Source organism: Nicotiana attenuata, unplaced genomic scaffold (assembly GCF_001879085.1).
Source record: "Nicotiana attenuata strain UT unplaced genomic scaffold, NIATTr2, whole genome shotgun sequence".
Taxonomy (NCBI): Eukaryota; Viridiplantae; Streptophyta; class Magnoliopsida; order Solanales; family Solanaceae; genus Nicotiana; species Nicotiana attenuata.
In genome coordinates, this window is record NW_017672872.1 from 33,651 (window position 1) to 49,512 (window position 15,862).

Sequence of the window (15,862 nt, forward strand, 5' to 3'; positions counted from 1 at the left end):
GTGTTTTCCTTTGCCATAAGAAGTCTGAATCATTATGCTTGTTCTTGAATGATCAATGAAATGAGACTTTTGGTTGTTTATTTCAAAGTTATGTTGTGTGTTAACTCCTCTGCTTTATCAATTCCCTTTGGCAATACTGAAGCATTTTCTCCACAATTTTGTCCACTACTACCACTGCTATATCTGCAACTTTTCTTAATTATTTAATATGCTACAAAATCATTATTGATTTGATATCTTAGTCTCATATTTCTAATGGAGTTTATCCTTTTTTTCATGCCAAAATATATTGATATGAGCCCAAACCCATTCAACCTGTTCAATTTGCTCAAGATTTTGCATGTCATTGATTTATCCATCTTGACTCAGCCTATTTCACCCCTTCTAAAGTTGGGTTGATTGTTTGCCCAGTTAATTCTTGAGTAACTTTGCTAAAATATCTTTAAAATAATTCTTTTTTGTTTGATATGTTATATATAATCTATAAACAAAAGAAAAAAAGGTCTTGTTTGGTAATTAAACAATTCATAAGAAAACTACATGCATTAATTAAAGTTTGGTAAGAGTTAGGCTGGTTGGGCTATGACTCAAATGTTAGCCCACTTGACCCAATCCATCGCAGCTCAAGTAATTCTTGGGCAGGTCATTGATTCGACCATTTTGATTGAGATTTTAACCCGTCCAAAATTAACCCAACCCGCCTACTTGACAGCCCTAATTTCAAAGTTAGGTCGCAGATTGTGGTGCTTTAATTATCCACTTGGAGGTCGTTTGGTAGCTGGTTAGAAGAAAGGTTATTCATGTATAAGGGGTAACATAACTTATACCATGTTTGGTAGGCAATAGTTATTTTGTATAAAATTCTGCATAACTAATACCATGTTTGGTTGACATTTTTCAATTATGCATAAATAATACATGTATAAGTTATGAGTCAATCTGTGTATTATTTTATGCGGGGTAGAAGATGGAATAAACTAATACATGTATTAGTAATACATGGATAAAATACTGAAATGACAAATTTACCCCGATCACTTTACACATAAGGCTTCCTTATTTCTCTGCCAACCCGTCAACAGGTTTCACTTGCTTTCACTTGCCAACTATATACCCTGTCTTCTCTCATTTTTAAAGAACAAACTAGCAAAAGCAAACTGGAGAAGCAACTAGAAAATGGAAATACCCAAACTAAGAAGTGAAAATCAAATATGTCTAAACTTCACATAGTTCAGTAGTATGACGAAGAAGTGAAAGTAACACCCAAAGTTCCTAACTTAAATTGTTTCCTACATAAATGGAAAGAGAGAAAAAACAATGCAAAAGAAGGCCAGGGGTATAGTTGTAAACAAGCATTTTACTTTAAAATTTATATAACGTATATCAATTTCTAATACAACGAACCAAACATTCAAAAAAATAATCTCTGCATAACTAATACCTGCATTACTAATCCCTGCATAACTAATACATGTATAACTAATACCTGCATAACTCTAACCGGCAACCAAACGACCCCTCGGTGTTTCAAACCCCAGTTGACCTCTTTCGTTTTTATAGATGCTTCGAATGAAGCACTTATTTAGAGAATAATATATTTAATGCAGTGTGATTAGATAAGTGAAGCGTGGCAACAATTAATTTTTTTTCCAAGCTTTAAGATAAAAAAGACCGCAATAATAATAATAATAATAATAATAATAATAATAATAATAATAATAATTGCCATTGCCATTCTCGTAATTTTTTTCTCTCGCTAACCGTGGTACTTTCGCGCATAATTATTTAACCATCTTTTTTTATTTGTTGGTCTAATGGTGGTTCACCTCAAAATTAAATACATACTTATCTGTGTCTCAAAGGAAAAAAAACTAACTCCTTTATTGAATGTTGCAACCCACAAATAAGGGGAAATAACTAAGTGCATATATGGGATCTCTCTAACTATGGCTTAAGTAGGATCAAGTTTGTAATTCTAGTTTTGGCATAATCTGGAAATATTCTTAGACCAAACTTGAGCAAAAAGACATGATATTCAGTAAACATGTAACAGCGGTTAAATCAAAATATGTCCCTAAAGTTACCAAAATAGAAAATATTAGCCACTAGTTACCATAAAAAGGTGAAAACCACCAGAAAAGTTAATCTAAAGAAATATCAAAACCGCTTCCAAAAGTTTTAGGATTAAAATTGTCATCAATGCAAAGATTTAAATCCAGTGCTAAACATTAAGATTAATTGGTCTCAAAGAAAAAAACCTGAGGAGTTGTATCTCCTATGAGGGAGTGGATAATACGAATAAGGTTTGACGACAAGACGTGAAGGTATCAGAAAAGTAAATACCTGCCAGTCGTTAGCAAGGCTCTGTTTTAAAAGGCAGAATAGGGACTCGCCTCGGGCGGAGCACTCGTAAAACGCCCCTGGGCTTATGTGTGAGGCTTAGTTCCGTGAGACTTACGTCTCGGCCATCGAGGTGTACGCTCCGGACACGCCCAACGCCCAACGTACTGGGCTCGCATAATAGAACTTTATGCAATTCTATGTAACTAACCTTGTAAATTCTCAAATTTGCTTAATAAATCATTGACTATTCATACTTTTTTCTTAATCATAAATCATTAAGTTGAGAGTATTTTATGTCATTAAAATAAATATTATTGCACGTTATCCACTAAGACTGATAGTTAATTTTAAATAAATCTTTCATTTAAAAGGTAGTATTTATTTATTAACTTTTGTTATGTCTTTACTATATAATAGTCCATAATTTTTTATAATTATTTTTTAAAATATTTTTTTTCACGTTTACGAGATACAATACTTATTAATTAATAGGTCAGTATTAGTAGAAACTATTTACAAAAAATTAGTTATCATGGTATTGTATGGTAAATTTTGTGCACTTTATTAACTTGTTGAAACTTAAAAATAAATGATGCTAGAGAATCATATTTAAATTATGAAATATGTTTTTACATAGATTCTCTTTCAAATAGAAAGCATATTAAATAAAATGAGTATTTTAAGAAAAATATCAAATTATAACATCGAAATTCTTTCAAGATTCATTACTCCTTAAGAGATACATACTATAAGATTTCGTATCGAATATATTACTTTTGATGTTTGAGTTGTAACGACGTTGCAACTAATTCGCATATTATGATATATGTCATACTTTTCGTATTATTCATAGTTGAATTATAATTTATAAATATTTTAAATAGATTATTTGTTATAACTTTGTTATTTTAATGTAATTTTATAATTATCTTTTATTTTATACTATCTTAAAAAATTTTGATATCAGTAAAATTTAAAGATCTGTGAGACTTACGCCCCATGTATCAGGGCTTATGCCTGACCTCGTTAGAGGTAAAATGCCTCGCCTCACGCCCAGCCTTTTAAAACAATGATAAAGGGCATATTTGAGCTCCTCTGCTAATAACATAGGCTTATTTGACCTCAATTATGAACAAGGATAAAATTTTGTTATTTTGCATAGTCTAGGGGAAATTTTTAAATCTATTTTCGAGTTTTATCATTTCGCATAATCCAGTGGCAAATTTAAATCTTTTTTTTCTTTAAATTTAAAAGCTTCCTCAAGCCATCGTGGAACACCTTTAGAGGTCGTTTGGTAGGGTGTATAAGAATAGTACTGGATAGAGTATATTATAGCCGGTTTGGCCAAACTTTTTTTGGACCAAAAGTGTTTTTTGGCCAAAAGCACTTTGGCGAAAATTGAGGTGTAGAAGTAGTTTTTGAGAAGCAGAAAAAAGTAGCTTCTATCCAAAAACACTTTTCTGATAAGCACTTTTGAGAAAAATACACTTAGAAGTAATTTTCAAAAGCTTGGCAAACACTAATTATTGCTCAAAATTGCTTTTCAAATTAATTAGCCAAACACAAACTGTTCCTCACCAAAAGCAGTTTTTTAAAAAGTACTTTTGAAGAAAGCACTTCTCAAAATAAGCTGATTTTAGAAGCTTGGCCAAACATGCTATTAATAATGTTGGGATTATTTTGTATCCATTGTTTGATTTGGTGCATCAAAAATAACATGTATTTCATAGGGGTGGATACATGATTATCCATGTATTAAAAATCATGATATTATTAAGGGAAATGGTCCAAATTTACTCTTGTACTATGATAAATAGTTTACATCTATCCTCCGTTATACTTTTCCTCCAAATTTAACATTACCGTTAACAAAGTAAGGGGTTCTTAAGGTATAAATGCAGAATAATAGTTAAGTGCAAGAAAAATCAAGCCACCGCTACCCACCAACAATCTCAATGGTAATAATAATGCTAATGTTTATGGTTTTGTTGTTACCACTAATGGGTCTTCTTCTGCTTTTTAAATCTTCGAATTGGTGGAGATAAAATAAGGCTTTCCCACCTTCTCCTCCCTTTCCTCATCCCTCTTTCCCACCATCCCCTCTACAATGTGCTGCCACCATGCCCTAAATATACCCGACCCGAAACGATTCGCTATGATTATTGAAGAGGAGAACAAAGATGATTTGGACACTGAAGCATTCATAATTTATGGCATCGTGGCAGTAAAAGTAGCGGCGGTAGCAGTAGCGTTGGTGGCAATGGCAGCTAAGTACGGTGGCAATAGCGTTGGCGGCAATAGTAGCTACGGTGGTGATGGTGAAATTAGCGCCAGCGGCAGCCATAATTACACTATCCAAAATAAAAGCAAAAACAATTGATTAATTAAAAAATAATTGAATAACTTACTTGGCACTTTAAGTGAGTGATCCCATGTGCCACAGTGGATATCCGTTAGGTTAGGGGTGATTCTGTTTACTTTATTAATGGTAAGGTTAAATTTGGACGAAAAGTATAACGGATGATAAATGTAAACTATTTATCATAGTACAAGAATAAATTTGGACCTTTTCCCTATTATTAATGACATGGTTTGTGATATATTAGTTATACATACGATAATACCAAACGGGATGTATAACTAATACATACTAATTATATATATGTTGAAAAATACTACTATCAATAAAAAATTAATAATACCTAAGCTGATATATCTTACCAAACGACCCCTTAGGGGCATAGGCAAATTAGAAGAAGGATTTTTATTGGGCAATAGGTTAATAGAGGGTATTTGTAAGAGAAATCGAATACAATAATAAGGGCATTACTGCAAATTATCCGTTTTTCAAGTATGGTGTCGCCTTTTGGTTTTCACCATTAAACTGTGAACTATAAATTGCTTCTCTCTTCAGTTTCTTCCAAACACTTGCCAATTTGAGAAGTGAATACTTCACAATTCATCCTCATCAGGTTCATATCTTCCTCTCTCTATTTATCTTTTTAAATTATTATTGTTTTCTTCATTGTTAGCACAGAACTATGTGTTTATATGGTTCTGGGGTTCTGTAGAATTTTGAAACGAAGATTGTATTTTTATGTTTTGGGTATAATTTTGTCAGCTGAAACTGACTAGGGTTGTGCTTAAAACTTGATGGGGGTTAACGTTAACATGGATGTAGCATATTGGTAGACGTTTGCTTTGCATTATTTTCTAAGCTGTGTCAGTTTACTCTATATATACACATTCGTTTATAGAAAAATACTACATATACTTGGTCATAGTTTTGATACTATTTTTTTTTGGCTTCTGTTGCTGTGACCGATCTATTGTCTATTGTTTATTTTCTTCTTCTTGAGCCGAGGGTCTTTCGGAAACATCGTCTCTATCTCTCTGGGTTAGTGGTAAGGTCTGCATATACTCTACCCTCCCCAGACCCCACTTGTGGGATTCTACTGGGTCGTTATTGTTGTTGTTGTACTTGGTAAAAGTTTTCCGACTAAGTGGTGTCGGATGACACCCAGAGATGGACCCAGGATTTGAAGGTGGCGAGAGCACACGAGCGAACTGTTCAACTAGTGCCCTCATTACACTTTTGATCTTAAAGGTTCCAAGTAAAATATATGACCGTTTTCAACGTATAAACACTTATATATTTAGAATTTTTGCCGAAATTAACGGGTCCGATGACCCTCTTCTCCAAGCATAGGTCCGCCTCTGAAGACACCCCTTCTAGGCAGTGCAAGGACCAAGTAGGTTTCTAGAAAACAATATGTATACATACAATAAGTTGACACCGTTTAAAGAATAATGCAAAGTTTACATCAATTTGGAACAAGAACACACAGCCCCGGACCAAAAGATGTATATACGAGCCAAATTGTGACAATAGGCTGACAACTACTTAAAGAAATCCAATGGACGCTACTGTTTGGTAACAGTTTTTAAAGTTGTGATAACTGAAACAACATTTAGGTGTTGAAGGAAGTATCAAGTGATACCTATTGATATATAATGCTACAATAGGAAATTACTTTTTTGTATCGGTAAGGACTCCTTTGTCAGTAAAAAACTAGATTTACGATTGGAATTATGCATTTTTGTTAGGGAGATTAGTAAATCAAATCAAGTGGCGAGTAGGGGATCATAGAAATCAATCGCCTCTCAGTGTTATCAAAGGCGAAAAGCACAAAAAAGCTCTAACATCTGTTAGGGCTTTAAGTGCAAAGCGCGAATAAAGCATGGGCTTCAATGGAGAGAAAAAAGAACATGTATGTGTAGTCCAAGAGTAATAATTATAAGCATGAATAACAAATATACGGACAACAAAATTGAATAAGAATACGATAAAGTGAAATATCAATTGTTTAGTTATCGCCTCTGTTATGCTCATTGGCAAGGAAAAGTATGTCTTAGAACCTTGACGACGACACTTAAGCGCCCGCTAAGTGAGGCAAACCGCTCAACATGTTTCGTGCCTCGGTTCAGGGCTTAAGCATGCTTTAAGTTTGCCTTTGATAACACTGTTGCCATAAGTTGTTTTGCTGTTGATGTATGCCACGATTATTCAGCTTCTGTGGTGTTTAGAGTCTTTACACGTACCAAGTCAACTCATGATTTTGTACATTGTAGTGATAAATTACTTAGATGAATTAGACCGTACAATTTTGTAGTGAAGATACTAGTACAAAATTTTTTAAAATAAAACAGAAAGTTAGTAAAGCTACTATAGTTTGATCGCAAATCTAGCCGAGTTGGACAATGTTTTTCTCCTTATCTTATAGCTATTGATTTCAGTTGATAATCTTATTACATATTAACTGCAGAAGATAATGTGATCCTTATTTATGTTCGTTTGGTTTTCCCTTTTTGAATAATAGATCTCAATAATATTCTGGATGCATGAAACCTAAGGTATTCTGGATGCATGAAATCTTTATAAGGTATTCTGGATGCATGAAATCTTTATAAGGTATTCTGGATGCATGAAGTGTTGATGGGATTCTTGCTGTAAATAATGCAATTCATGGATATTAAGAGGGGAGAGATGAGTGATTTAATATATTGCGCCTTTTCTTTAATTCTTATCTTACAGTTCCTTACCTATTGTATACTTGTTTATTTTCTGCAGATTCTTGTTGCAATCATTTAATATGATGCCTCCTCATGGAAAAAGGCAACATTTACCTCCTCTCAAGGTGTTTAGCGACCTTCCCGATAGTGTAATTGATGACATTCTAATGAGGTTGCCGTTACGAGATGCTGTGAGGACAAGTATCTTATCAAAGAAATGGAGGTATAACTGGTGCAGACTCCCACAGTTGACGGTTGATGAAACACTTTGGCAAACAACAAAAGACTTAATATCTCCGACAATTAAATTTACAAACATTATTTATCACCTTTTGGCCCTTCATACAGGACCAATTTGTAAGTTTATCCTCTCCATTTCTGATCGTGTCAACTGTCCTAAGATTGACAACTTGATATGTTTCCTCTCTAGGAATGGTATTCAGCATCTTGTTCTTCAACTTCCGTTCAGGGGTAATCTATACAAATTGCCTTCTTCATTTTTCACTTGTTCGCAATTGAGGCATCTGGTTCTCCGACAATGTTTAATACGTTCTTCACCACTCTTTAAGGGTTTTGATAGGTTAATTAGCCTAGAACTAGGTGGAGTTACAATTTCTTCTGAATTTCTTGGAAGTTTAATCTCCAAGTGCCCGTTGCTTGAGAATTTGGTGCTGAAACACGTAGATACATCAAACCCCACGGAAATTAGTGCCCTCAAGCTGAGGTCATTTGTCTTCATTGGCAATATACATTTAATAGATCTAAAAATTGTCCCTCTTCTTTCCAAAATTACATATGAGCCTACAGAATTTTCTGTAGAGGCAGGATACAATCTTGCCAAGATTTTTGAGTCTATTCCTGCTCTCGAGCATCTCAGCTGGAGTAACTACAATTTCCAGGTAAATGTTGCTTCATGACTTAATTGTAATGCATTTTCATAGATGTACCGTCTTTTGGTCTTTGAGTCATCCTGATTTCCAACATTTTCTTCCTAGGTCGACGATGCTGGACCAGCTGAAGTTATACCAACAAGGCTTCCCTCTGCTCTTAACAGTCTTAAACGCCTTTACCTATCTTGGATTACTCTGGGAGAATTTTTTGAGTTTTCGTTTGCTCTTTGCTTGATAAGAAGCTCCCCATATATAGAAGAAATTGAAATTGAGGTTGTTAATGATGTTTATTTTCCTCTCTTTCTCTTTTATATGTGTTTTTCTTATGTAATGACTTCCTTATTTGGCATGCTCATTAGATCTTCAATTTTAAATTCAGGCTGACGAGTTTTTCTTGATTTTTCTTAGGGGTGTGTTGATGTTGATGGGGAGTATTATGAACCTGTGCCCCGGGACGCTGTTGATGAGATTCCTGCAAGCTTCTCGGATATGACATTTTACCACCTGAGGACAGTTAAGATTAAGAGTTTAGCAGGAGCAGACGCTGAAATGCAGCTTATCAAGGTTTTATTAGCAAAGTCTCCGATGCTGGTGAGAATGGTAATCGAGCCCTATGAATTAGAAGAATCTCTCAAAGCGGAGATAACGAAATTTCAGCGGGCGTCATCTAAAGCAGAAATTGTGTATAGTGTAGATTAGTATTCATATCACAATCCTGCTTGACCTTCTCGAGTCTTTTAATCAGAGGATGATCTTTGGCTAAATCTTTGGAAGTTCAATATGTAATACGAATGTCGATGCAGTAGTAAGGCTGTGTTTTTCCTTTGCCATATGGTACTGTGAGGACTATCAGTTTGGGAACATAAGCAAATCTGGATGGACGCTAAGTGAGAAATGGTTTTCACATGTCATGCCTGTGCCTGAAATATCTATGAAATGAGACTTTGGCTGTTGTGTGCCTGATTCATAGTTGTGTGTTAAGTTGTATAGGTCAAGGGTTCGAGTCGTGGTATCAATTATTGATGCTTGCATGAGGGTAGGCTGCATACATTACACCCCTGGGACGTGGCCCTTCCTTGAACCATGCGTGAATCCGGATGCGTTTTGCATCAGGCTGCCCTTTTTTATGTTGTGTATTTTCTGCTTATCAATTCCCATTGGCATTATTGAAGCATTTTCTCCACAATTTTAGTGGTTGTTCAGTAGTTATCATTGCTACATATGCAACTTTTCCTAATTATTCAGTATGTTACAAAATCATTATCATTTACTGTAATATTTTAATCTCATATTTCTGATGGAGCCTCTATTTCATGCCAAAATGTGCTATTACATGTAACTGATCTTCTAATATATTCATTGTGGTATTCGAGTTCATTTTGTATTTGTGTTTCAATCGAAAAGTGAATTGTTGTATTTACTTTTTAGTCGTATGTCTGTTTGACATTCCGGTGCACTAAACTCCCGCTATACGCGAGGTCCGGAGAAACCCCGACCACAGGAAAATATGTGTGTCTGTTTGACATCATAGGCACATAATCTTTTACCCACCCATCTTATTTTTTTCTCAATCATTTAATAAATAATGGTTCATCTAGATTGTGATTTCTCAGTTTCAAATTAAAATGGTTAGATAGATTGTTGTTGTTTTACTACTTGTATAATACTCCATCTGTTCCATTAGAAAAGTAAATTCCACTTAAACCACTTAATTGGAAAACAATACTCCCTTCACCTTTGAAATGGGAAAGATAATACCCTTGAACGACACTTTTCGATGAAATTATGGTGCAATATTTATAAGCTGAAATTGAATTTCAACAATATTATTCGTACAAGCTCAAGGTTACATTTCCACATCCAGAAAAATTCTCACTCAAAACATTAAAAGGACAAAAAGGAAAAAAGAAAGAAACTCAGCCTAAGGTCAGTTGCTCTTAAATCTATACCTGTACAGTCACAAAATATCCCATTCCTTTTTTCCAGCTTCCAATATGATCATATTCACAAGCTCAATCGAACCCTACCGTAGACAAAAGCCTGGTATTAAGTGGAGAGTAGAGGGTCGGGCCATTATCCACCGAGTTTTGAACCATGCGCTACTGGCCATCGAGGATTTCTCGGTTATCAAAAAATAAAAATACACAAGCTCAATATCAGCTAATTGATTGTCCTTCTCTCTATATCACCTTGGCCCTGATAGTTCCATTGCTTGAACAAGCAATGAAGAATCATCAGTAAGATCAGAATATCTTTCTGAAGAGGAGAACTCATTGGCTCTACATCTGGTTGATTCTGCCTTTTGAGATGCTTCCCATTTCTCAGCAAGTCCATCTCCTTCTAGCATTCTTACCACTTCTGACATTTTTGGTCTTTGACTTGGGTGATATTGAGTGCATATTAAAGCTACTTGTACCATTTCCTCGACCTCGATCCGATCATAGTTGTCCTTTAAGTCCTTGTTCACCAGCAAGTCAAGCTTTTTCTCTTGATGAATCTTCTTTACCTGCAACAATATGCAAATTGATATTATGCAAATTCATATGCACATTGAATTGTCAACCTAACAAGAATCAAGATACTGGCTCGTTCACATTGCCCACGACGATGATATGATATGCTAACAACTTATATTGTTGAATCAATGAATAATATATTGAGACGAGCAAGGGAGTTGCCACTGTTGACAATGAAAGATTTCATGCAAGAAAAATTGCAAACCTCCTTTCCGTTTTATGCGTCTTAGCCTGATCGGGCACAAAGTTTAAGAATTTAAATAAACTGTTTGAATCTTGTGAACTTAAAGGGAAGGTGAGTATAGCATATCGAAAATACGCTTTGAATCTTATGGTCTGAAACATGTCATGTTATTCATATAAGGGAGTTTCATTAAAGGTAAAATGCAAACGTTGAAATTTAAAACTTACTAAATATAGAAAGGTCGGAGACATTCTTTTCGCAACAAACTAAAAGGGAAAGTAAGACACATAAATTTAAACGGAACGTTTCATCACATCATGGAATGTGTTATACTTACCCAATCGAGCATAGCACCTTTCTGATTGGCCGCTTTACCAAATTCAAGAGCTCTTTGGCCAGATATCAACTCTAGAAGGAGAATCCCAAACCCGAAAACATCTGTTTTATCAGAGGACTGTCCTGTAGAGAGATACTCAGGAGCTATATGTCCTACAGTTCCCCTAACTGCAGTTGTGACATGAGAATCGCGATGATCCAATAGCTTTGCCAATCCAAAATCTCCCACAACAGCCTCACAGTAATCGTCGAGCAATATGTTTGCAGCCTTCACATCCCTGTGAATAATCTTGGGATCACACTGCTCATGTAGATATAACAAACCCCTCGCCGCTCCCAACGCAATTCTTTTTCTTGTACTCCAGTCCAAAGGTGGTTTGGCTGCAAGAAACAACAGTTAAAACAACATTCTTTAAGGACAAGAATATAGAAACCAATGGCTTCATCAATTATCCATGAATTTAAGTTTTATACGCTTAGGGTGAAATTTTTCACAATCAGGTCATTTGTAAGGTAAATTTTTATGATGACGGGCCTTGTCCTCCAGAAGGGGGGGCTGCAGTTCGGGAATCATAGGCTTCTCCGCTTCGGAGAGAGGTATAGGTCGCGGGCCTACTCCTTCTCTCGGGTCCGGGGCCGGTTCCGCCTCCGGCTGAGGAGGAAAATTCAAATTGATAGGCGGTCGCTCCGAAGAGCTTGATGGGCCGGAAGCTTCAGACGAAAACATCATACTATTACGGACCCCGCTCGATCTCCAAATAAAGAATCCCAAGTAGAATGAGACTTGCGCCCCCCTCCCATCCAGTCGCCCTACTACAAAATAAGGCAAGGGATCGACCCCCATAGAGAATTGGTCACCTTGTAAAAATGTTAAGTAACTTGATACACAGGTTAAACTACATTTATAGCATAAAAAATCTTTGCACTATCGGTGTATATGACTCGATTTCAAAACTTTTAGATTTTCGAGGGCATTTTTACCTTTAAGGCGCGAAGCAACGCTTCCATTAGACATGTAAGGGTAAACAAGAAGCCTTTCAGTTGGTGTCATGCAAAATCCATACAGACGGAGGAGATTTCGGTGCACTGCCAAGCTGATCAACTCGACTTCAGTTTGGAATTGCCTGTCTCCTCCAATTGCATTTCCATCTTTGAGCCTTTTCACTGCAACAATTGTTCCATCATGAAGACAACCTTTGTATACATTCCCGAAACCACCTTTTCCCAGAATGTTCTTGTTGCTGAAGTTGTGTGTAGCAGCTTGAAGTTCCCTAAATTGAAACCTCCTCAAGTTTCCCAAGCACACTTGCTCATGATGTTGTTCTGAAATTATGAACAATTTTGTCAGCAAAAATGATTTCTTGTTTTAAGCAACACATTTTAGTACCTTGTACTTGTTTTTAGCCTATGGTGCTCAAATACAGGTGAAAGTGTGCGACATGCCTAGAGGTCTGATTCTTCATCACATAAATTTTAAGATTCGGGGTATAAATAGGCACATTTTTTGTTGAAACAATTATTGCATAACTATGAATTGATTTTTTATTTTTAACTAATTTAAGCATTCATGGTTTACTAGTTACTACTCAACGTCATTGACGAATGATATGACGGCATGCATTTTTGGAGGATCCGACACAGGTACGACAATAGTTTTTGGAGGATCCAAGCAACAAATTTTTGCTATATCATACTCACCATTAGTATCAAAGAAAATTTGCTTGTTGTGCTTTTGTCTCCACCACAAAAAGAAACCAAACCCAATAATTAGTAAGCAGATACATCCAAGACTTGTCCCAAAGGCTAAGGCAACTTTGTGACTTTTAGGTCTTCCAAAAGGCTGAGCATCTGACATATAACAACAGATTTTTCAGTTAAGAATAAGACAATACAAATTTACATGCTTTCATCACCTGAAAATTACCACTAAAACAAATTTATGTCTAGTAAAATACAAAAGGGCAGTCCAGTGCACTAAGCTCCCGCTATGCGTGGGGTCCGGGGAAGAGCCGGACCACAAGGGTGTATTGTACACAGCCTTACCTTGCACTTCTGCAAGAGGTTGTTTCCACGGCTCAAACCCGTGACCTCCTGGTCACATGGCAGCAACTTTACCAGTTACGCCAAGGCTCACCTTCGCCTAGTAAAATACAATAGTAACAATATTGAAAACCAGAAATAGAAAGAAAATGGTTTAAAATTCTTACTTTGTGAGTTGTTCAAAGTGATTAAGGGCAGAGGCATGGATGTTGTTCCATTGCATTCTAGTTCTTTCCCAGTTGCACATATAATAGGATTTCCCATAATGCTGTACCAACGATAAAACAAAGAAAACCAATAAATAGGTAAAATATTCTGATTCCTTTGTCTGATTTAAGCTGGAATTCAAAGAAATTTTCAAGAAACTTACTTGAATGTTTTAGCCAGAAGTCTTGGTACAGGACCACTCAGATTGTTAAAAGACAAGTCTCTACACAAACCAATAACAACCCCATCAAAATATACTCAAGAAAATAGCAAACAAATATGAAAAAATAAGCTCAGATAAAAGAGGCTAAAGAAAATTACAGTAAAGTCAGCTGAGTCATATTGGACAGCTCCAAAGGAACAGCTCCACTAAGACTATTGTTGTTTAGTCTCCTAAAAGAATTCAAAAAACATAATCATTAGCTTTTAGTTCAAGAACTCATTTACAATAACAATAACATATCCAGTGAAATCCCACGAGTGAAGTATTCAACAACAACCCAGCGGAATCACACAAGTAGGGTCTGAGGAAGGTAGTGTGTACGCAGACCTTACCCCTACCTATGAAGGTAAAGAGGTTATTTCCGAAGGACCCTCGGCTCAAGAACATTAAAATGGAGCACGAGTGAAGTATATGGAGGGTAATGTATACGCAACCTTAACCCTACCTTTGTGAAGGTAGAGAAGCTATTTCCGATACACACTTGGCTCAAGGCAAGAACTCATTTCTATTTCTAAATCTTGAAAAGATAGAATTTCTTCTTACAAGTATTGGAGGCTTTTCAATTGAGCTAAAGAGGGAGGGATTTGGCCAGTGAACTGATTATCAGAAAGATCAATTGTTTTAAGTTTCTGAAGCATTCCAAGTTCAGTTGGAATTAGTCCTGATATATTATTACTTTGCAGAAGCCTGTAAAATAACAAGAAAAACACAATAATATTAGTATTTACTATTTTCCATATTCTTGAATCAATCATTTAAAAATCTCATCTTTTCAAAATTAAAGTACTTACAGTAACTCCAAGTGAGTCAAGTTGTGAATAAATGGTGATATTTTTCCAGACAAACTTTGGCTTGGACTTGCCCTGCATAATTCAAAAAAAAAATTCCTAACTATGTTTAGCACATACTTTTGCTATTTTTAGAAAGATTTTCATTTGGTTCAAGAAAACATGTCTACTTACAAGCCAGTGACAAATTTATCACTTGAACAAGTGATCATATTCCAGCTACATGGATCAACTGAACTTTCATCCCAATTCAAAACATTATGTGGATCATGTAATGAATTCTTGATCTCCATTAAAGCTTGTACTGCCCAAAATCAAAATTTAAAAAAAAAAAAAAAGATAAAAATTAAATTCTTGGTATTTTTCTAAATTTGATCAATAAAAAGGGTCTAAAGTTTCTAGCTTTATGAGAAATTACAAGAACTAACCTTCATAATTAACACCAGCTGGAGTAAGCATAGCATTGGAATAAAAGAAGAAACTGAATAATATTAAAAAACCAAAAACACCATTTATACTTCTTGTTTCCATTGGTTTTGAAAGTCCAAGAAACAGCTAAAAACAAAGAAAAATCAATTCCTTTTTTTGATGAAGAAGAGAGCTTTTCAAGAAGTTGTTTGGAACTTGGTTTTTTTTTTTTTTGGTCTTGGTTTTTGGTAAAGATTTCAAACCAACCCAAAAATAACAAATTTATTCAAACACATTTGTATTATTGGAAAGTGGTAGAATTTCTCATGCTTTGCTGTTTTATTGTGCAGAAACTATACTTCACTCACTCACTCAAAACAGCTTTATGTCAGAGTTTCTCAAAGAACAAAAAACAGAGGTTTTTTGGTGGTAAAAAAGTGAGAGCTAAAACAACATGCTAGCCACTTTTGTTCAGTAAAGCAAAGAACAAATATATAAGTTTTTATGACCAAAAATAAAAAGTTCAAAAAAAAATTAATTGTAGGATGTTATTTTAATTAACCTGTCTAGATAAATTCAAAAGGTGGAGGCAGTCTAGCTCGGTGCACGAAGCATCCCGCCTTCATGCACGGTTGGGAGAAAAAATTGCACCCTAAAGGATAATGATGTAGACAGTCTGCCCTAATGCTCAGACCCGTAAAAAAAAAATCTTACAATCATGCATTGGTTTATAGGGAAGGTTTTTCAAAAAAGAAAAAAAAATTAACCCTTTGGTCCGACTCATTCAAATTCATGTTGCATATGGCCTAAATTCTCAAAATTCGAATCTGAAACCTTGAAAAAGTTGGATATTA

General features: G+C 35.3%; 2 protein-coding genes across 2 annotated transcripts; one reads left to right on the forward strand and one right to left on the reverse strand.

Annotated features, from left to right (window-relative positions):
• Positions 1-5,034: 5,034 nt before the first annotated feature.
• LOC109214782 (F-box/FBD/LRR-repeat protein At1g13570-like) lies at positions 5,035-9,604 on the forward strand. The gene is made up of 4 exons (XM_019378730.1): positions 5,035-5,315; positions 7,475-8,315; positions 8,412-8,579; positions 8,715-9,604. Exons 2-4 carry the CDS (start codon positions 7,497-7,499, stop codon positions 9,003-9,005), a joined length of 1,278 nt encoding a protein of 425 aa, XP_019234275.1. The 5' UTR covers positions 5,035-5,315; positions 7,475-7,496; the 3' UTR covers positions 9,006-9,604.
• A 473-nt stretch (positions 9,605-10,077) lies between these two features.
• On the reverse strand, positions 10,078-15,473 carry LOC109214781 (protein NSP-INTERACTING KINASE 2-like). The gene is made up of 11 exons (XM_019378729.1): positions 15,029-15,473; positions 14,775-14,904; positions 14,604-14,675; positions 14,356-14,499; positions 13,911-13,982; positions 13,753-13,812; positions 13,550-13,650; positions 13,041-13,190; positions 12,324-12,665; positions 11,344-11,723; positions 10,078-10,812 (listed from the first exon to the last, which is right to left on the reverse strand). The coding sequence occupies exons 1-11, from the start codon at positions 15,129-15,131 to the stop codon at positions 10,492-10,494; spliced, it is 1,875 nt and encodes a 624-aa protein (XP_019234274.1). The 5' UTR covers positions 15,132-15,473; the 3' UTR covers positions 10,078-10,491.
• Between the last annotated feature and the right edge of the window lie 389 nt (positions 15,474-15,862).